Below are 24130 nucleotides of genomic sequence, written 5' to 3' on the forward strand. Positions count from 1 at the left end.
AATTTTGCTGGGATTGTTATGCATACAGCTCGAACTTCCAAGGGGACAACCAAGTAGACATGGCCTTCCGACATGTGGAAATGCAATAGGGATGTAGCTCCAGCAACTGTTGTACCGAGAACACACACATACACACACACACACACACACACACACAGCACACAGTCATATGAACACTAGATGAACTATAAGAAAAACATATAAATATATAACTTAGCCTAAAACAAAGGTAAGATAAATATCAGGGTGACAGAAATTTGAAGAGGAAAATTAGGCCAGAGGAGTAGCTTCAACACTGATGTTGCCATGGCCTGGCCTGGGGGAAATAATCAGATTGGTTTTAGGCCCTCCGGTTTCAAGATTGGTTTTACTGCTCACCGTGAAACAAATGTTGTCATTTTAGACCCAAACTAGTTGGTGTAGGTAGGGTAAGGGTCAGAGCTGGAGCTGCGGTCTTGAAATAGATCCCCGACATTGGATAGATTGTCACCTGGACCAGGTGGAAGAAGGAAAATCATGCTTATTGACCAAGAGAACTTCTGAGGAAGCCTTTTTCTACCCAGTGGCTGTGAGTAAGGAAAATGATTACCTGAGTAATTGTGTTATGTGTAGGTGTATTTATTTATCCTACTCACATTAAGTATTTATGCTAAAAATTGTGCCAGACTATTGTGATACTTTGAGTTAATGAAAACTGATAATCATGCTGTGCTGTTATTTAGTGTGACATTTTCCAAGCTTATATTAGAAAATATTTGATGTGTCATAGACTCTGAAGGAGCAGCATTCTAATACTTTAGATATTAAGCTTACCTTAAAAGTATTTGGAACATTGGAGAAATTTGATGGCAAAAGTTTCTTCTCTGCATCTTTCTGGAGAACAAAACAAAACAGCATAATGTTCCCCCCACCTTCATTTAGCTGTGGTAAATAATAATGTTTTTAAACAGCCATGTAACAGCTTACAATTTTTCAGGATTTATATAAACCTCAATGAACTATTTATATTTACATACTGACAATTATCAAATTCAATTAATGAGCTTGGAGACAAATCGAGAACTTGGAATTATTTTCTTTCCAGCTTTAAAAGTTAGTGCTATTATAAATTGCTTGTTCCTTAAATATTAAAAATAGTCTTTGGAGTTCCATTTCACCTTAAAATATTCAACTTTGTTCCCGCTGTAACAAGGAAAAAAGGCAGAAAGTATACAAAATCATTATTTCTTCTGACCTTAGTAGAGATTTGAGGTCACAAGTATACTGAATTCCAAAGAGTAATAGGCTACTTCAAGGAGAGATGGGGCACACCGTCTTTGACCTTTGGCAGAGCATGGGAGAAAGAGGTGGCCACTATATATGAGAGGGTAAGAATAAATCAGCTAAAATTTTGACAAACCCTTAAATGCCAGGTAGGAGCTAGTATGCCAATTTGAAATATTTGGGAACACAAGGAATTTCAATTCCATTTGAAGTTCTTTTCCACGGACACCTGCCAGTTGCTCAGGGGAAATATTAAAGGCAGTGCAGGAAAACGAAGGTCCATGCAGTGGTGCAGGTATGGTATGTATTTGTGTCTATGCGTCAGGCACAAAGCCCTGCTTACTTCGGTGAGGCCTCCTCTTATAAGAAGTAAAAGCCTTAATTTGCTGGCTAGTGGTCCTAGGAAAATGGGGACCCTGGGAGGGTTAGAATATCCTCTGTCATTCTGATTCCAGGCAAACAATTTGCTTTTGTGGGAGGGTGGGAAGAGAAAGAAAAGCAGTTTATCTCTGTGGGAGAGGTAGATACAGCTGAAGATTCTTTGTTGATGAGGGAAACTTTTTGCTTCTGGAAGGGGCAGGAAACCCTCTCTTGAGTCCTGGATCCTGCATGGCTACTAGTCACAGAAAGACAGCCTATCTGGACTGTCGGGAGAAGGCTGAGGGCAGGTAACAGGAGGGGTTGCTGGGGGAGAGCTAGGCCACGGGAGTGGAACCTGGGAGCTGCATGTGCATCAAGCCACGTTCTTTGGAGACGAAGATCAGAAGTTCGAATAACGCCTTCAGAACCACCCGTGGCCATGGCAAGGACATTGAGTTTTGCAGGCCAGTGCCAGGTCGCCAGAGTGTAAGGCCGCATTGCCTGGATAACTGAGCATGTGCCTAATGCAGAGGTCCTGCTCGTGGCTGCAGATGCCCTGCTTTCCCTGCTCCCTTGGTGCTGCCTGAGAGGCCATGTGGGGTTTCCAGAATCCCTTAACTTAAGCTATTGGTTTGGTTACTCTCCATCAGTTGGTCCTGAGTGTGGGCAACTTGCTGCAAGCAGGGACTAGGGCATGAGAGGCTCAGAGTTGATGGAGCACCAGGAGAGTCTCCCTGACCTCAGTCAAGGTGGCAGAAGGAGGTTGTTCTTAATGGAGCACATGCTCCATTAAGATAATTGCATAGAGAAAAAAGCTTTCCTATTCCCTCCTGGTACCAGATTGGGGATGGGAACAGGGGAAAGCAGGCACATGAGCCAGAGGTCAGAGTGGTGGCAGGGAGCGGTAATGGGCCAAAGAGAGGATGCCAGCTTAGCCTGGGGAAAGAAGGGATTGGTTGGGAGGTGGACACAGTCAAAATGCATGAAAGTTTAGGAAGTTAATTGGTCATTCTGATACAGTGCCTGGCTCGTCCCACACCCAAAACAAATATAGTCCTAGGGGAACAAAGAAATGCCCTCTTACTCATTGCTCACTGATTGGAACATGCATTCAGGCAGTGCACTGGCCTGTCTTCTCCATGGGCCATGTGGCCTTATCAGTCACGTGACCCTCCAGGAGAGAGTCTGTCTATCTCTCACCAACTTGGTGAAGCATTTGCTGCTGTGTTCATGCGTTCCCATATCCAGGAGCATGCAACCTTGTGGCTCTAGCAGCCTCATAGCTGTTACCATGCTGGCTCCATATGCAGCCTTCAGAAGGGAGCCTGCAGCTAGGCAGCAGCTGGGAACAAACTAAGCTACGTGGACAACCACACAGCAACTGCCACAGGCTCCAAAGGATGACACTTTAAAATGGAGCATGAACTCTGGGCACTCTCTTTTGTTTTGGTCTTGCAGAGAATAGCTGGGTTTTCTCTGGGTTTTGAGGAGGAGATCAGCTTTGAAAAGGGGAGTCCCCCATTCTTCCAGATCATTCAGCACCTGAATAAGAACCTCTTTCCTTTCTCACCAGCCTCTGCCTTGAGTGTTTGCTTTTAGTGGCGGCAGGCAGCCACACCCTCATTTTTGTTCATTAACAATACCACTGGGAAGAGGTGCAGAAAACTCCCCTGTACAAGATTACAAATAAAAGGCTCATGCAGAGGTCAGGAATTCTCATAAAGTTCCAATCCTGAAATTTAAGGACACAGTCTGTCTAGGGCTGTGGTGGATCATTGCAACATAAAACTCTCCTTACTCAACTACAAAATAATTGATTCTATTTTTACTAATAAACAAGAGAAAAGTATGTGGGGGAAAGACAAACATATTAAGAGAGACCTAGGCATAGGCAAATAGGGACTGTTGAGAACAAACAATGTCACCTTAGAGGTTATTATGCTAAAGGAGGTAAGCCATGCAGAGAAAGACAAATACGATATCTTCTCACTTATATGTGGAATCTAATGAACCAAATAAACTGATGAACAAAATAGAAACCGAGACATGGATACATAGAACAAACTAACAGCTCTAAGAGGGGAAGAGGGTTGGGGGGCTAAATGACAGAAGGTGAAGGGATTAAGCAACCCACACACACATGCACACATATATAACCGTGACACAGACAGGAGTGTGGTGATAGCAAGAGGGAAATGGGGGTGGGGCTAGGTGGAGGTGGGTAAAGGGGGAATAAATGGGAATGGAAAGAGACTTTGCTTTAGGTGATGGGTGCACAAGGCAGTGTAGTGATGATGTTTTTTTGAGTTGAACACTTGATATCTGTATCATTTTGTGAACCAATATCACCCCAATAAATTCTATTAAAAATAAATAAAATTTATATTAAAACCCTTTCTACAAGGAAAACTCCAAATAGATTATTTCATTGATGAATTTTATCAAACATTTAAGGAAGAAATAAAACCAAATATAATCAAACTCTGTCAAACTGCAGAGTAGTGGGAACACTTCTGAACTTATTTTATAAGGTCAGCATCATGCCAATGTCAAAATCAAACCACGGCATTAAAGAAAAGTAAAAATATAAACTTACGTCCCTCATAAACATAGATGCAAATATCTTCAATAAAAAATTAGCTACTTAAAGCCAGAAATACATGGAAAGATTCTATGGGATTTATTTGAACAATGCAAACATATTTTTAAAATATGAAAAGAATAAGTGAGAAAAACCATGTGCCCATCTCTATAGCTACAGAAAAAGCATTTGACAAAATTTACCACCCACTCATGATATAAACTCCTAGCAAATGAGGAATAGAAGGAAACTTTTCTAACCTAGTAAATGGGAATGAACTTCATACCATATCTACATAACCTCAAAGTAACTTCATAGAAAATTGTGCAAAACTACAACTTTATCTGTAAGATTAACAACATGGCAAGGATTTTGTTTTATCACTTGTAAAATTTTATTGGATATCAAGTTAAAAGAAATTCTTATTGACAGTTGCATAATGTCTAGGATGGGAGGGATTTACTACAAAGAAAGACTTGGGCACTCTTTGGTGTAATGGACATAATTTTATATCTTTATTTCTGTGGTTGTTGCATTGGTATATGCACTTTTAAAATAGTCAAACTTTATAGTTAACTGAGTATATATTAAATAAATTAAACTTTGAGGAAGTTGATATAATAATGACATCATAATGAAAAAAGAGACAAGCTAGCAGTGATACTTACAATACATCAAAGCAAAGAAAGAATAATTGTATAAATAACTCCAAAAATTTATTTGAAAAAGATGGTGAAATGTAGGACAAAGGAGAAAATTATGGAACATGTAAATTATAAAAATGATAATTTGATGTTATCTTTAAAAAGAGTGAAGAATCATGAATTTATTAGTAGGGAAGTGAAAATATAGAATGAAATAAGACATTACATTTACCTCATGTAGGTAAAATTTGAAAAGTTAGACCATATCACACATTTTACTATAGTATTGTAAAATGTCTGAGATCCTCTTGGAAAAGTAATACCTTTGGTATTACAAAGTATTTGTATTACCTTGTAAGTTTATGATCCTAGATACATACCCTAGAGGAATCCTTGATATTAGTTCCAATGTATACAAACAGTAGACTATATAAATAAATAAGGTTTACTCATCTAATTGAGTACTGTATAGCAATGAAAATAAGCGAATCAAAGCCACATGGGACAAAGTGAATAAATATCTAAAACAATATTGAGTGAAAAGGTACATAGCTCAAAAAGTACATACAGTTTGATTCTCTTTAGACAGATCTTAAAAGGACACCTGAACCTTATATTGCTAGTCAACAAACACTTTGGTGATGAAATGGTAAAGAAAAGCAACAACAGACTTTTAACCAAAGGATTCCTCTTACAGAGAAGAAAAGAGATACAAAGTGGTACACAGGCAGATCATCCTATGGTGCTGGCAATATTTTGTTCCTAAAGTTAATGTTTAATATGAATGCCTGCTCTTTTATTCTTCTTTAGTTTGTACATATCTTATGTTCTCCATGTGTTACAGAATTCACTGCACAAATTCCAAATCAAATACCAGATCGTGTTATTCTTTTGACAGAACTTTTCCATGATTTCTTTCTCACTAAGAATACAAATTACGTTGGCTAATGACTACTTTCCTTATTGAAGATTTCCTTTCATTTTTTTTTCTTCAAGTCTGGGAGTGTTCAGTACGTAATAGGTTTGACTTTTAGTAGTTTTAGTCTGCCCTTTATTTCTGCTAAGGTAGGTTACAATTCTGCAATTGTGTTTTATTTTTCTTGTGACCTGACTTTTAACTCTTCTTCCCCTTGATTTCATCTTTGAACTGGCCCTTGTTACCAACTTATTTTTCTTTAAGTTTTTTAGCTCCTTTTTCACATTTTCTTATATTCTGTTGCAAAGCAAAATCAGTTTTGTGACATTTTACTTCTGGATTCTATGCAATCATCTACAGTGTGTGAAAAATAGTAACTCTGATAGCAATAAAGTAAACAAACACTTGTACTTATCTTTCCTTGAACACTTTTTATCTTCCAGACACTATAACATATTAAGCATTTCATTAATTTAAAAAATACTATTACATTTTATTATATTAACTTTAATGATGAATAAAGTGAACTCTAGAAAGGTTAAATAAAAACTTCCATAACTGGTAGAGGGTTGGCATATACATCTATCTGGCTTTGGAATCTCTGCTCCTAAATTCTCTCCTTTCTGTCACTCTGTAAATTCTGTTTCAAATTGGAATGTTTGAATATCCAACAGCAGATCTGCTTGTTACTAAAAGAGCTTCAGTTCTGAAAAAACTAAATATATAAGATTCCTATTTGCCCCTTTTCTTCCTACTTATATATAGAATTTTCAGCCTCTGTCTAGAGGCTGAATGTAGTTGGATTTGGGTTTTGGGGAGGGAATAGTGTCAGTTAAGTAACATTCTGCCTTCCTCACTGAGTCGCTTGAACTTGAATAATAAGGATGCCATATTCTTCTGGTTTTCTAGTTGATACAGTCTCTGAGTCATGGACTAGATGATAAAGGGTTTGGAGGTTTTTAATTCTTTCCAGACCAGGTCAATATTTCACAAAGCTAAATTACATCATGAAGCATGAATAGATTTTTCTTAATCCAGAACCCTCTAGTTTACACGTAGTTCACCAGTTACTAGATTTTAGTGTAAATATGTCATCAGTGATAAGAATTGCTGAATTTCTATAAAAATCTTACTTAACATTTTAATAAAAATTTTGGAGATTATATAATAGAAGCTACTAGGAAGAAACAACTTTGCACTGGAGATTAATCCTTTCATCTAGGCTGAAATCTGGTTTTACACTGTTTTGCTTTGTATAAATCCCACTCTATGTATGTTATTTATATGAATATGCTGCCTTTTCAACGAGAACCTCAGCAACTTCAGAGCATGGCTCTGCCTTCCATTTCTCTTCATTCTATGAATAAATAGTTCAGTAATTTGCATTAAGTAATATGTTAGGAAAAATTCTTTCAAGATGCCTAACTTGCAATTAGGTCAAATTTAAAACATGTTAAATAACTACTGCTGAAGAAAGAAAATATCTGAAAACTTAAATTATCTACATTGATATTCAATAATATTGATGCTATATTTATGAAGCCTTGTATGTTTGTTATTTTTTCAAATCATGTGTGATGATCCAAGTTTGGGAAATATAAAAATGTAATTTTCAACTTAATACTTTTTTCAGCATTGATGAAATGCTACTTAATGCACTTGTCAAATAACTAGAAAGTGCAAAATTGTGAATTGATAATGTCACAGCCTCTCCTCGCTTCTCAGATATATACCATTGATTATGCTTCTCAGGCAGAATCTCATTTAAAAAGCTCATTGTTTCCATGGATTTCATCTGGAAAATCGCAGACACTGTAGTCTACTTATAAAATAATTCAAATGTGGGTGATGATAACTATTTGCCAGTGATATTATAAGGACACTATTTCTTTGATGTTTTGCCAACTTTTAAGTCAGAGTTTAAAAATTTATAATAATCAATGGTTTCTTTCAAAGTGGAAATATTGGCTCTTTCATGTATGAGTAATATGTTCAAACTTCTATATTTAGAAAATAAGAACTGTTAACTGAATCTCAACAGTTTTTTTTGTTTTTGTGTGTGCATGTAAAAAACATCTATGACACATGAATAGTAATGAGACATCTGGCATTTAGATAATTAAAATTCATCTATAAGTACTTTACCATAACATAAAAATATATCTACATATAGTCAAGATACATAAATGATCTAGAAATGAAGTCTTAAACTGTCCTGGTCCCTGGTAAATTTCAAATTCTATACTGGGAAGAATGACTACCACAAAGGTGAAGAATCAAGCTGAAAGAAGTCATAACTGTTGACACTTTCATGAGCCTTAAAACAATCTAATTTTAATTATCCTAATTATTTTCACATTCCACATTTTAAATTTCCAGGTTCAGGCCAGGCTCAAGAAAGGAAAATGGAATTAGAGTGAGAAGATTACACTTGAGGAAGGAATATCAGCCATGTATTTATCATCACCACGTCTTTAAGTATTCACATGGAATTCACACATGAATTTGGTATCTATATCAAGAAATGTAATTTATTATTTTCAGAATCTTTTGTTCATTAATATTAGAAAGAGTTACTTAAAGTCTATGCCATTTTATATATGTATGAGAAGTCAAATTATTTTAATAGAAAAAAGTAATCCTCACTTGTTTTAAAACATTCCCTTTAAGACAGTTCTCTTTAATCATATGATGCTTTATCTGTGGAAAACTAACCCTTCCCTGCCAGAACAACGTACAAGAAATGATCTGCCTAATGGTGATCACAACTTGGATGCCCATTTGGTGACCAAATATTACTAGTCTTGGACTGGATCCATCACTTTCCTGTGCCAAGCTAACTTCTCTCTTCACTATTTCAGTGGATTGATGTTTCCACGCAGTCAGTCAATAGCCAGGAATATGGAGGAAACTTAGACAACCTGTTCTTTCGTTACTCATAGTATCTTACCGAATCATGTAAATTACACATTTTCACCTGCTATGGATCTGTTCCCTCCTATCCATCCCTATATTAGAACTTTTGTCAATGCCCTCAACATCTCTTTGGGCTAATGAATGCCCCTTTACTCACTCATCTGTCATTCTACAGCTCTGCATATTGGCTCCAGGTCAACATCTGATAAATTAGAAAATCATTCAAATGTCAGTAATATGTCCTTAAGATCCTACATAACTTGGTCTCCATTTGCTTCTTCATTTGGTCTCTTTCCAGGCTCTCACCTTGAACTCTATTTGTGGCCACTGCAAATTTCGTAGTTTCGTAGTCACACCAGGATGTTTCCTAACTGCTTTCATTCATGTTTTTCTTTGCTGAACATTATCCCTATTTCGTACGTTCCTTTACTGTGCCCCTTCTATGACTAACACACTTATTTTTCAACATTCAGATCAAATTAGTAAAATTGGTAAACCCCTTGTATGTGTTCTATATACACATAAGTCTTTCACAGGACCTATGACATTTTGTTACACACATGTATCTACTTACCTGTTTTGTCACAGTAAAATGAAAGTCTCTCAGGTGAAGACCATGCTTTATTCATCTTTATATATTAAGAAACTTGCAAAGTTTTAGAAAAGAGTTGATACTTAATAAATGCTTATTGAATTGATAGATGAAATAAAGTTTAATACCTGGGTTTTCAATAGGTATTTCAGGTGGGAGTCATATTTTTTTATTATTGTTGAAAGGCACTGTCTGGAAAGAAAAAAAACACTTCCCTTTAAATTGGAGTCTTTGGGTGGTAAACACATACCTATATAATTTTGTTAACCAATTTCACCAAAATAAATTTAATAATATTTAAAAAACAGGCACATAGGCCAATGGAACAGAACTGAGAGTCTAGAAATAAACCTGTAGATACATGTTCAAGTAATACTTGACAATGGAGTCAAGAATACTCAGTGGGCAGAGGGTAGTCTCTTCAATAAATTGTGTTGGGATAGCTGGATAGTCTGTAAAATAATGAAATTGGACCCATATCTTAAACCACTCACAAAAATTAACTAAAAATGGATTAAGGACTTATACATAAGACCTGAAACTATAAAGATCCTAGAAGGAAACATAAAGGAAAAGTGTCTTGACAATGGTTTTTGCAATGAGATTTTGGATATTATACCCACAGCACAAACAACAAAAAAAGCAAGATCAACTAGTGGGTCTATATCAAACCAAAAAACTTCTACACAACTAAGGAAACAATGAACAAAATAAAAAGACAACCTAGGGTTTGAAAAAAAATGGTAAAACATGTAGTTGATAAGGGCATTATTAGTGAAACATAAAATAAACTCACATAACTCAATAACAAAAGAAAAAATCAATTAAAAATGGGCAGAAGATTTGAATAGACATTCCTCCTAAGAATACATGAAGAATATCAATAATACCAGGAAGATGCAAATCAAAATCATAATGAGATTTCAAAAATACAAAAAATAACAAATGCATTCATCAATATATGGATGGATAAAGAAAATGTTATGTACACAAACAATGGAATATTATTCAGCCATAAAAAGAAAGAAATCCTCTATTTGTGACAACTTTGATGAACCATGAGGGCAGTATGCTAAGAGAAATAAGTCAGAGAGAGAGACAAATACCATATCATCTCAATTATTTATGGAATCTAAGAACAGAACAGAAACAGAAAACAGATTGGTAATTGCCAAGGGGTGAAGAGTGAGAGCAGGGGAAGTGGGGAGATGTTGGACAAAGGGCTCAGTTATAAGATAAATAAGCTCTGGGGATCGAAGGTAGAGCACTGTGATTATAGTTAGTAATACTATATTGTACACTCAGGAGTTGCTGTGAAAATAGAGCTTTAATGTTCTGACTATTACAATAAGAAAGTGGTAATTATGTGAGTGAAGGATATATTAATTATTTTACATCGGGTTTTTCTTTAGAGATTTACCACATATACCTCCCATGCCCCATTATTTGTTCATTCAGCTCAGAAAAATATTTATTCCAGATAAATCCGTAATGTGCCACTGGTATCTTCTCCCAAGTTAGCTTCTTAGTTAGATCTATTCTTTCAAATAATACATGTATACATGCATACATTTAGATATCAGAATAAGTAAAGATATGTTCCTTTGCTGTCACTTGAGTTTTCCAATTTAAAGCCACACTTCTCTGCTTAGATATATTAGGTATTTTCAGAGATTTCCAGAAAAGGATTTAAAGCAGGAGATGGTGACTTTCAAAGTATGGAAATGTAGTTACACAGAGAGTTTAGTGACACATGCAAACTCAAATTCACAAAATGAATGGGAGAAAAATCATTGAAAATGTAATAACTGGTAGCAGAGATATTTAAAATAAATGTTAGATTGTTCTGAAAGGTGTTAGCAGCTCTTCAAATGCATGTGAATAACTGTGAGGAAGAGATAATTATTAACATAATTTGCCAAAAGGAGGTATCTATTAAAAATACAATAGCTTCCACAGTACTAGTGAAAGGATGGTTTTTACAATCAAGTGAAAAATATTGTGATTTGACACTTGAGAACTCAGTCAGAAAGTAGCCTTGGAACAGAAGTAAAATGTCTTACCTGGATATTTTCCAAATATGCATAAATTCTAAAAGTTGGTTCAGAAAAAAAGGACTGTGGTCATCTTCATGCTGTAGACAGCAGAATATATTAATATTTATAGAGTGAATAGGAATGAGTACCAGATAAAAATAGGTCTGTAGCTTCCTGCTGTCATTTAATTCACCTCTTTGATAACTCTCATTCATCATCTTTAATACATTGTTTTAAAGACCTTACAAGACTCTCCTTAGCTATATAAGCATTCTTTTTGGAAGTGAGAGAGCTGAGCTTTCGCTGATAAGCCTCAAACCTTGATAAGCCTCAAGGACAGTTGAAAGACACCCTGACATGACCAAGGTCAAACGTTACTTCTCCTGGATGGAAGGCAGTTTTTCAGGCACCTCGCGAACACATGTACTTGCCCTTTACATTGAGTCAGGGGCACCATGGCAGCATAAAACTGGACAGCGCGCCAGGTTGGCCTCAGACAGGGAGTGAACACCTCCATGTTCACTTCACCTTTACCATGTCTTGTGACCAAACATTAGTTAAGAGGACTTACCATTTCATGAACATTAAATTGTGCTAATGATTTACAACTACTGATTGGTATAAATCCCTGGAGTTAGGTGGCATTGTGATCCTTCTCCCAAGACGTGCAGGAACTACTCGTCTTCAAATATTCATCCAATGATCCATGTGCGCACGCACACGTTCAAACCGTCACTCCTAGACTAGTTCTTCTGTGAGGTTCTTTCATGGTAACCCTACGCAAGTCTGTACAGGATGCAATATACACTATCACAATTGCACGATTTCACCACAGGGTGGAGTTAAGTTTGGGAGCTGAGTGGGTCCCTTAAATGCTGAGGTGCATGTAATATTGTATGTCAATACACACACAACCTATTTTAACAATTGTCTATTAGAGTTTCTGAGAGAAAGCATCAGTGGGAAAACCTTTAAAAGGCTTAGGATCAAAGGTAAATTAATATTTATATTGGTTTGTTTTGGAGGAAGAAGGAAGCTAAGTTGCATTGTATAGAATCAGGTCATCACTATAAAACAATACATTGAGTGTGTGCTGTTAAAAAAACACTTTGTAGAAATGTTAAGGAACTTAAAAACATGAGGCTTACTCTCTAAGAATTTACATCTAGAGTCAGTGGGATGACTAACTTTGGAAGTGTGATAGTGGTTAAGACAATTTTTTCCCCCTGCAATAGTAAACGCTAAACTTTAGGCATGAAAATGACAGTAAAAGGGAGGAAAAATAAGAAGTGAAAACTGGAGCCAAAAAAGAGATAGTAAAATTTCAATTGTAATATTTGTTACTTTCATTCTTTCAGAATTTAAAACCTAAGCAATTATATAAAATGTATGACATATTTGCATCTTTCTGTATAGCATAATAATATTCATTTTATAATCACTTTACTTGGCTTCCAGAGATGCTTTTGAGGGGAAAGGATTGATCTTTGTAATACTGTAACTTACAAGAGAAATTTTTCATTTAAACCATTTCAAAAAGCTGGGGACAATTTTGAGTAGTTGTCCATGGACTATATCGTGTACTTTAATTTCCTCTAAAGCTAAAAGCCATACCTTCATCTTAAGGAAAAAGTTAAAATGTTTTTTTTTCTTTTTTTCACATAAAAATCTTTTGCTGTGAATGTTCTGTGAATATTTCCTTGAGCTAGAAAGAAATCTTGAATTTATGATTAACATCTACAATGTTGGCAATGCTTCTGATCTCAGAGAGACTGAGGAAGAACAAATTTTTTTTTTAGAAAGACGCATTCATTCACATCACAACACATCACATCACATCACATTACATCGAGAGAGGGATTTTAAAATTTGGGAATCTAGAATGGTTTCCTAAGACTGTCACCCTTTTTTATAAATAATCCCATGGAACCTGAATTAAATTTCCTTATTTTACTAAAGTACAAGCCAATTTAAAGTAAGAAAGGTGTATGAGATGAATTGAGCTTCGCAATGTCTTTTAGAATTCTGAAATATCTGCTGAAGGGCATGCTTGTCCATACATTCAATAGAATGATAATAATCATTTTATTCTTAGTATTATATAAAAATAATATTATCAAAACAAAGTTATGGTTTTCTACTAGGAAGAAATATAATCGTTTATAATTTTTTCTTCACCAAAAATTGCAAAAATCACAGAAAATTTTGATAGTACTTTAAAAATAGAATCATAAAAGAACATTTACTATCTCCTTTTCATATAGAGTTTAGGAGAAAAAGACTAAAATATCATATATTCTCACACACCAATTTTATGAAATTGATAACTAATATTTATATAGTCCTCACTAAGTACAGGAACTGATTTAAGCTCTTTATTCTTACTTCTTAATTGAGTTCTTATAGTAACCATATTATTCACATTTCTAAACTGAGAAAACTCAGGTGCAGAGAATTTAATATGTCCAAGAGCAGGCATTTGAATTTGGGAGTATGAACCCAGAATCTCTGCTTTTAAACAAGAGGCTAAATTAGTAAACTTAATACTCCTTACTTCTTATGTAAGAGCTAAGCCTATATGCTCTAGGATGTACATATAAAAATAATTACCACCACTAGCTCTTCATATTCATTTGCACCAGGGGCTCCTACTCCAGACTCTAAAAGCATAGCTATCTTTTCTTTCAAAGCACATATTTCTATCAAAAATTTTATGTATATTTATTTTCTGTCTCCTTTACTAGAATGTAGACTCTACATTCTAGAACAAATACTGAGATATCTTGTTTGCCTCCATATCGCCAGTGCTTAGAATAGTTCCTGGCTCATGGCAAGTGCTCAATTATTATATGTTTAATGAACAAATGAGAAACAGTCCATGAATACGTGTGTTCTAAGACGTAATTCTGAATTTTAAGTAGGTTCGCTAACCTGTTTCTTTAATATATAGATCTTTTAAGGCAAATACTATATATATGGCATGTAAAAATATTTATTGAATTAATTGATTGTTAGATTTTATACATATAGAGCATAATACCTGGAAGTAAACCCTTATAGATTTTCATAAAATGTAATGTCTTCTCATTTTGAATGGGTTGCTGAAACTATCCAGGAAGAACCAGGACTTGGGGAGATGGAGACATGGAATGCCTTTTCACGGCCTATGTGGAGACCACCACTGCTCTTAACTGAGAGTAAAGCCAGTTGAAAACCCCGGACACTCAGCCCTTCAGGGGCAGATATCTCACTGAGTTTGCTTATTACACTAGATACCCCGTAGCACAGGGCCTGCGGCACTGCAGTTACACAGGAAATATGAGGGAATGGGGACTATACAGATACCTATGCCATCAAGCCTATTATCAATTTTTACATAAGGTGTAAGTGTTAGGAAAAGATGTGGACAAGAAAAGGCATTTATAGTCTTTACCTATAAATTGCTGAATTAGCTAAGAGCTGGTGATAGTCCTTGTAAAAGGTAAAGATTCATGAGTTGAACTTTGAAGTGTAAAAAAAGAACCATGTAACTTAATTCTCACTGTGATCCAGATGACAGCTTGAAAAGCAGGCATTTCTTGACAACTCTACACTTTAAACCCAGAGGTGACTATATGCTTGGATACGATAACACTGGCGATGACAATAACTCAGAGATACTATATTGGCTGTCATTATGATGTAGTGAGCTCTGTGACCAGACTAGCTTTGCTCAAATCCCATCTTTCTCATTTACTGGCTGTAAAGCATTGGGCTGTTCAAATAATCTTTTAATGTACTTTTATTTATATGAAAAGAGAAATAATAGTAATTACTACTTTTTTGTTGTTGTTGCTCTTGAGCTATTGTGAATTAATACATGTAGAGCACTGATAACAATGCCCGACACTTCATGTATTATTGTTGAACACCTATTATACCCCAGGCACTGAAGTATGTATATATAGCTGAGGAAAACAGAACAAAAATAAGGAAAAAATACATATGTAAAAGTAGAATTTTAACCAGTTGCTCTGAAGAGCTCATATAGAAAACTTCTGAGTAAGTTGGTAGCATGAGATGTGAACTGTGAAGCCTCACTGGCTGGGCTCAAATCCGTGTTCCTTTGCTCAGCAGTCCATGACTATGACCTGGGAAAAGTCACAGAGATCCCTGTGATTTGTTTCCTTATTTTTAATAATATTTACCACCTAGAATTATTATGAAGACTCCATGTGATATAAATGTTCAAGTCCAAGTCATAAAATAAATGGGAGTTACATGGATTTAAGAATAAACTTCAGCCCTGGCTGGTGTGGCTTAGTGAACTGAGCGCCGGACTGTGAAGCTAAGGGTCTCCGATTTGTGGGCCAGGTCCCCTGTGGGGGGCACATTAGAGCCAACCACATATTAGAGGCTCCTTCTCCTTCTCCCTCTCTTCCCTGCTCTCTAAAAATAAATAAATACAATCTTTTTTTAAAAAAGAATAAACTTCAATTTACATGTAACTGAAATGTTAGTGATCTGTGACTTTCTACCAATAAGATAACTTTTTTCTTAGCAACACAAGTCTTCCAAACAAAAGTAGAAATGAGAATCATACATTTTCTCTCTTCCTCTGTGTTGAAATGAAACTGATGATGTCAGCTGTTTTTGTCAACATTGAAGGCACTGTGAAGATATTTAGGCTTATTAATATTGAGGGGTTTAGTTGTCCTTTAATGTTTCTTTGTGAGATTTCAGATGCATAGCCCTGGAGCTTTCAACACTGGCTGAGTTGGGTAACCAGCTCCAAAAGATATTTCTAAATAATTCTCTTTTGGCCTCATTATGCTATATTCCACATAGATATATTGTGACCTAATGTACCATCTGACACATTTTGTGATGAAACTCCTCAGGCTAGAAAAAAAGAGTCAGGGCACTGGAAATCTGTCATCTGATGTAAATGACCGGGTGCTGCGATTTCGCTTAATGCAGGTAATTGGAAGACTTTACAGATAAAATCTGCCAAAATATCAAAGTTCCCTGCATACTGTGCAATTTAGGTTTGAAGTGACTCAAGATATCACACAGAGCATAGAATTCATATCTAACAGTATGAAGCTGTGTCATTAAACCATGGTAATTCCTTCAAGGTAGTTTTATTATATATTATGAATATTAATCTGTCCCAATTTAAACTGTGTTGATGCAGGCAGTCTTCAAATAGAACAAAAATTGTGTTGCTTCTCGTCCTTCAGTGGTTTCCCTTTCACATTTTCTATTACATTCATTTTCTAGTGGATTCATTGATGGTATGAACATGATAACCCTAATAAGTTTCTCATAAATAACTTTTCCAAGAGATCTACTGGTTTATTATACTGGGTCGGCAGTAAATTTTTCATGCAATTGTTCTGGTCCAAATTATTAATAGATATATAGGTAATATTTTATTATATTTTAATAAATATACTCAAATGAACATGCAGCCATTAGGCTATGTAATTAGAAATTAGTAACAATTGTAAAGATAGGAATATTGTCCTTAAAATGATCAGTTTGGAAATTAAAACCAATATTAAGAATGTCTTACCGTTCGAGATAACTTTCCGGGAAATTCTTTATTTTTCTGCAGATTAAGTTGAATAATAGATTTATCTTTCTGAAATACTTTGTGGCTTCCCAAAGAGTGATCACTGAAGGAAAAAAATGAACAATCATTTCCTCCCATAGTACCTCTCAAGTGTTTGTTTTTCTCTCTGACTTAATTTCTTTATATTTGGAACTTAGTGTCTGGTAAAAGTTTTAAATATATCCCTAGTTTTATATGTGTTTCATATTCATTTTTAAATGACAAGATATGACAAATACCTTCAAATACATTAAGTTAGAAAATAGATGCCTTTAGAGTAAACATAATAAGTTACAATAAAAATGTTTTACATATTCAAAGTTAGTTTTACCCAGCCATCTCAAAGCTAAGGACAGCATGCTTCTGGGACATCTCGTTGATGCCACAAAGTGTATGTGGGGAGCGTTGTATTAAAAAAGAGGAGTGGTGAAGTGGAAATGTCATGGTTTTTAGAGAAAGATTTACTATCTCCATAACCTTATGCAGGTCAATTAAACAATCTGAAACTCAGTATTTTCCTTTGCAGAGTTGGGATATTAATGTCTATGTCAAAGAAGGTACAAGCAGGTTAAACAGAAAAAATATCCCTTTATATTTCAGAAATTTCTAATGGTGTAGTATATTTTGTCCCTCTTTCTTTCTTTGTTTTCCTTCCTTCTTTCCTCCCTCCCTCACTTCCTTCCTCCTTTCCTCTTTTTCTCTCTTTCTTTCTTTCTTTCTTTCTTTCTTTCTTTCTTTCTTTCTTTCTTTCTTTCTTCCTTCCTTCCTTCCTTCCTTCCTTCCTTCCTTCCTTCCTTCCTTCCTCCCTTCCTTTTTTTCTCTCTATGCTTGCTTGCTTTTCTCTCCCTGTATAAATATTTGTTAATAACACACTAAATGATGAATGCAATGAATTATTAATTTACAATGTATATTTGATTCTTTTTTTGAATGAAGGACTTTTACTATATGACCTCTTATACAGCCTTGATATTTGATATTTCTAATGATTTTGAGTCATTAAAAAGGATGAATTGTGTCAATGGACTTTGTTTAAGTATCTTGGTTAAATACATGAAGGATATCAGGAGAAAAAAACATATTAAAAATTTTGGGCCCTTAAAATGATAAATTCATTTATTTGGAAAATTTACTAAATATTTTGGACTAACTATTTCCAACAATATCAGACAAATAACACACTACTATGTTGATATTTATTAAATTCCCTGTAAATGTTTTTATTTTGACAATTGCTATTTTTTAAAAAAAATCCTTACAGTTGTTTTTTTCCATATATACTAGTAAAGCAAAGCTCTACACATCCATTTATTTATTCTCTCAACAAATAAGTGTGCTGGTTACTATCTTAAGAACTGTTATGAGTGTACCTGTCATGGAAGATGAACACCAAGAAGCTGAATCCTTGCACATAATTACTCCTATTTCCAATTCATAAGTAGCTCATGTTATTTTAAAGTATCTCAGAGAAGCACGTTTACATTAAAGAGAAATTAATAACCTTAACACCAAAAAATTATACACAAATACTTCAAATTTGTCCTATGGGCAAAAATGAAAAGATATCCTAAATAGAGTCCAACCTACAAATATTGATTCCTGTCTAGGAGTTATTGTAAACACACATTTATGAACATTATTTTTAACTGAAATAAATACATATGTTTATTTTATTTTATAGGATAACTAGGTTCAAATGTTCTTTATTCATATGTGTAGTAAATAGTCACAGAAATATATTGTGAAATATTAGTCATTTATAGAAGAAAAGTATTTTAATTTGATTTTATAAATATTGAGAGTCAGGATTATGGACAGCTACTGAAGACATTTCTTTAAGAAAACTCAGGATTTAAACTTTCTTTTAATATTTAGGTTGACTAAGAAATGTAAGATGAACATTCTGAATATTAAAATACTAATAATACTATAGTACTCTATAGAACATTTTCAAATACTTATGTGTATGCACGTTTGTATACATACACACACATTCTTTTCGTATTTGTCACTTAAAAATTTCTATAACACAGCTACCATATTTTTAATTCTAGTAACTTGTGTTGCTAATAAAAGCATCCTGTAATTACGTGCAAACTGTTATTCGTTGCTGACTCAGCATAGGTAAAGATAAGTGTAATTGGTTTTCCTCAACCAGTGCTCATCACGTTTATTATTATTTCTCTCTCAGGGGAACCATAAATAGGGAAAGTTAAACTCTATTAGTTGGATAGACAAGTATAGGTAAAATTCTAAAACTAGAATTTTTACAACCATGGGGAGAGGAGAGTGAACCAACCAGGTGAAGGTATAGCTATTGCTACTCTCTCGCTGGAAAGCAGGGTGCGGAACCGCCTTAGGAAACAGCCTTTTGTCCTCTAGTTTTCTAGATCTGTGCTACCTCTAATAGCAAAGAAAACGAAGCTGTCCTGTCCTCAAGCCTGCCACGGTAGAAGCCAGAGTAGTCTGTGTACTGGATAAGATCATGGGAAATAGGGAAATGGGATTGAAAAGGACATCTTCCCATGGTAATTAACATGGGGACTTAAAGGCCAGGAATGTGAAGAAAGCTGTTAATATTTTTTGAATAAACAAGATTTCTGTTATTTCTCTGTTTAATTTATTCTAGCTTAACTTGGTTTTGTATTCCATTCTTCATATTGTTGACAACTTTGTATTAAGCTACCACAGGCCTATGAGAAAATTAATGAAGTTTCTGTTGTAATTCTTTAATTTACTCTTTGGTATTATCATCAGACTGTTTATAAAGCAGTTTTTGAGGAGAATACTGATAATTAATGATACCATATTTGATACAGTTGAAATACTAATACATTATATCATTTTTTGAGAATAGTTATACAAACATGATATTAAAGATTGCTGTTATGATTGTAGAAACATTAAACAGGGAGAAGGAGAACTATGGTGAGAGCCAGTGAGGGAGAATAGAATATTTTAATTGACAGGGAAAGTCTGTGTTACCAAATTAAGGTGAATGCTAAGTAAGTTGCCATAACAATATAGTTGACTTATGAAAGGATTTTGGCTTGCCACGAAAGTTAGCTTTCTTAATTTTGTAACATGTTATAAAGTATAAAAGTATAACATCCTAACTGCTTTGTTGATTACATTTAACTTTTGTCCAATATATATTCTTTTTGAAAAGTATATACCTTTTCTTCATAAAGTCTAAATTTTTTGTTCATTAATATCTTGCTACTTGAAATGTGACCAGTGAACCATGAGCATTAGCATTGCACAAAAATTTGTTAGAAATGTAGTCTCGGGCCCCACCACAGACCAACTAAATGAGAATGTTTTTTAACAAGGTACTTGCATCTCTAGTGAACATGTTAAATTCTGAGAACACTGTTTTAATGAATCAATATAAATGTAGATAAATGTGTAATTTGTATCCATCTATATATCATATCTATCAATCTACCTCCCTATCATCATATTTATTTAGATTAGTTCCCTTTTCAAGATTTTATGTATTACTTTTCAAACCTTAATAAAGACAAGCGAGTTTTAAAAAAAAGAAAAATATGACTTAGGAAGAAGTAAAAAACAGAGCATCACAAATATACCATTGTCAAAATTGTGAAAAAGTCTCCTGACCATTGACATTTTAATTATGATGACAAAAGGTTTAGCTACTTCCTCAAAACTTGCTTAGTTTAGCAAGTAGTTACTTACTGTGACTGTTTTAAAAGACAAATAATACCATCTGGAAGACACAAAGGAGTTTAAATACGAAGGATTTACCCTTATCTACTCCAAAGTAGATGGGATGCTGCTAAAAGGAACAACTAAATATAATTTATCTCTTTCTTTCTAAAACAGAACAGATTAAGAAACATAGTTCTGATAACATAAGGGAAGCTTAAAATGAAAAGTGTTTTTACATAATAATGTTAAAGTAATAGTTTTTGTGAGAGGGATATTTTTCCGTTTAGTTCATTATATTTTAACAACTATACATTTTTTATTTATTAAGGCCCACACTTTACAGGAACTCAAAGCAATTCATACATAATGAAAAGACTAGTACAGGCTTAGTACAATTTTTATATTTGGAATTAAAGATTACTAAAATGTAACCCTAAACCTCATTTGTAAAGAAGAAAATATATTAAAAATCCAATTTTTAAGAGGTAAATAAATTGCAGTTAAGGAGATTAATTTATTTCTCCAAAGCAACAGTAATAGGGAGTAGCATTACCAAGAGTGGGTAAAATTTGTTTTGATGTTATTTTATTCGCTTAAACATTCTCAAAATTTCAAAAAGAAATTAATTTCGGTTTAACAGAAATCTGGAAGTGACATTTAAAGCCCACCTTTAGTGATTATAATTGATCCTTATTTAGTCAAGTCATTTCTAAACATTTCCTGATTGAAGATCAAAAAAAATTTTGTGTGTGTTTGACCTAAATGAGGTACATTAAGTTATACACTTATGTTTAGTGCACATGCACTGGCACAAGCATATGACCATTATCCCTGTAACTTTTGTTTTCAGGTTGCCTTTTATGATGCCATTGGCTTTGCAAAAGACCGCAAAGACTGTGGGCTGCAGAGCCAGATAAACCTGTGCTGTCCTGCCTTTCTTGCTTCCAAAGTTTATGATTTTTAGGAAGTCATTTAATTTCTCTTAGCCTCAATTTTCCCATCTGTAAAATGGGAATAATCAAGCTTCTCTTATATGAAAATGAATGGTGCTACATGTGAAGATTCTAGATTTTAACAGTGAAGTAAATTCTGTTCTTGCTTTTGTTTTTACTATTATTAGCATCTCCATACCACTTCTTTAAACATCCCTACTTTTATCAGAGTTCCAGTTTTCCAAAAGCATAGTTATCTTTCTGGGTATTAAAATTTTTAAATTCATATTCATTTGAACTCCTGCTGGTCTTTGTCATTGGAGAGGGAAATTTTTCCTTCAGAGCACTAATAACTGAGTTCATCTAACTTCTTGAAACCATCCTTTGTCATTTATTTCCTCTTGGAATTTGGTTCACGATTGATCTGTTCAGTGCCTTCAATCCTTCCCCTTTTATTGGCTTTTCCCCTCAATGTATGAGTAGTATCAGATATCTCTTATCCACGGTCTCTAAATCTCCAGACCAGTTCCCCTAAGCACATGAAATCCCATCTTTCTCCTGGCTTTTCTCTCCACACGTTACTTCTGAGAGAGTAGTCTGTCTATGTATTTTTATTTATCATCTTCCATTGTTCTTAGCTCATTGCAATCTTGCTTTTTTCTCCCTCATTTTACTGAAACTAATGTGTGTCGCTAACTAACTTCCCAGTTGTCAAATTTAATGGTGGTTTTTCAGTCTTCACCTAATATTTATTTTCAGCATTTGATGGCACATTTACTTGATATTTGAAGCTTTTTCCTTCTTTTTTGTGAAAAACACATTTTCCAAGGTTTCTTACAATTTATATTGCTTTTTCTCAATTTCATTTTTCTGCTCTTCTATTCCTTCTATTTTTAAAATATTGATGTTCTCAGGATGCTTTTTTATTTTTTTGGGACACTTTCCCCATGTGATCTTACCTGTTTTGAAAACTTCATTCCCTCTTAGAGCCAATGATTCCCTAATCTCAAACAGTTTTCCTAAAATTTTATTTACTTTCTTAAAATCAAATGCCCCTTGGCACTCACATACTCAAATGTCTCAAACTTGATTAATTATTTTGCACCCCCAAAACTTATGTTTCTTTTACATCTACATCATTGGTTTTCAACTCACCATGATGAGTCGAGGGAAGGGGTAGTGATTGAACCTGGTCATCATCATCCACTTCTCCCTCCCACGCAGTCCTGTACAGTCAGTCACCAAGTGCCATGAATCCCACCATTTTCCTGGCCCTGTTTTATACCTCCTGCTTAGCCCCACTGCCTAGGCCCAGGGGTGTCCAACCTGTGGCCTGCGGGCTGCACGTGGCTCAGATTGGCTATGAATGTGACCCAACACAGAACTGTAAATGTACTTAAAACATTACAAGATTTTTTTTTGCTTTCATTAGTGCTCGTGTATTTAATATGTGGCCCAAGATAATACTTCTTCCAGTGTGGCCCAAAGATGACAAAAGGCTGGACACCCCTGATAGACTTTAGCTCAAGCTCTGTCAGTCTTTCATAAGTTCAGTAATGGTCTCCTCACTCTACTTTCTAACTCATTTTAAGCACACATTATTACTTAATACTGTCATTTAAATGCTTTTGTTTCCAAACAAAGAACTTATTTTCTTATTCTCCTGATAGCAAAACAAGTTTATAGTAGAAGTTTTGTAAATTAAAAAAGAATGAATAAATATCTGTATTATAGTTCTTTTTCAAGGGTAACTACTCTAACATTTTAGTGTAAAGGGTTTGATCTTATATTTCAAATAGAAATATACTTATTTTAACAACAGTTAATATATTAAAATATAGTTTAAAAAAATATCTTGCCACTCTTAAAAACAATGATGCCTTTTTATATCAAGATATGATGCTATATTTTATTAATCTATAAATCCTATGCCATTTTATAATAAAATTATGTTCATAACCTATTTTACCATTATTTGGGAGTACTTTGGAAATTTAGTTTTTTTGGGTAGTTTTTTTTCTTTTGTTGTTAGAAAGCATGCTATAGTAAATATACTTTATATGTAAATATTTTTATATAATTGATAAATGGCTATTATTATTATTACAGTCAGATCTAGGCAAATATTCATGATGAGTTGTAGTATAATAACTGCTGGAAACTAAATTGTTACTTATTGCACTATTAAGTTATATGTTACCTGTGTTCCTGCTATAGGAAAACTTTATGAATAGATTTCCAAATATTTAAGGACATATTTTTAGATAAATTGCATAGGAATAAACTTTAAAAATCTAATTGATTTAGATATTAGAAAGAATATTAATGAATATTTTGCTTATTAAAATAAATTATAACAGTACACATAGGCTGTTATTCTCAAATAGTAAGCAAATCCCTGGTATATACATATCCTTCAATTTCCATTAGGGAATAAATGACTATAATTAATCTATACTAACACTTGGCGACTTTTTAATTTTAATTAAACCCAGATAAATTAATTTTTTATATAAATAGATGACCATGAAGATATTGTAGAATTCTGTTATGTTTTATTAGCAAGAAAAAAAAGAGTAGAATGGCATTTACAACATTTTTAGCAGTCAACTGTTAGCT

General features: G+C 34.1%; 1 protein-coding gene across 1 annotated transcript in view; it reads right to left on the reverse strand.

Moving 5' to 3' along the window:
- The window catches only part of PIK3C2G (phosphatidylinositol-4-phosphate 3-kinase catalytic subunit type 2 gamma), a 272580-nt gene that overhangs the window by 203486 nt on the left and 44964 nt on the right, over positions 1 to 24130 (reverse strand). Inside the window, exons 6-9 of the mRNA XM_054591390.1 lie at positions 16866 to 16968; positions 11336 to 11406; positions 9401 to 9464; positions 814 to 873 (exon numbers count right to left, since the gene is read on the reverse strand). Of these exons, the coding sequence (XP_054447365.1) occupies positions 814 to 873; positions 9401 to 9464; positions 11336 to 11406; positions 16866 to 16968 (298 nt within the window). The remainder of the gene's footprint in view (positions 1 to 813; positions 874 to 9400; positions 9465 to 11335; positions 11407 to 16865; positions 16969 to 24130) is intronic.

Source organism: Pteronotus mesoamericanus, unplaced genomic scaffold (genome assembly GCF_021234165.1).
Source record: "Pteronotus mesoamericanus isolate MK-2021 breed Mesoamerican mustached bat unplaced genomic scaffold, CSHL_Meso_final scaffold_21, whole genome shotgun sequence".
NCBI lineage: Eukaryota > Metazoa > Chordata > Mammalia > Chiroptera > Mormoopidae > Pteronotus > Pteronotus mesoamericanus.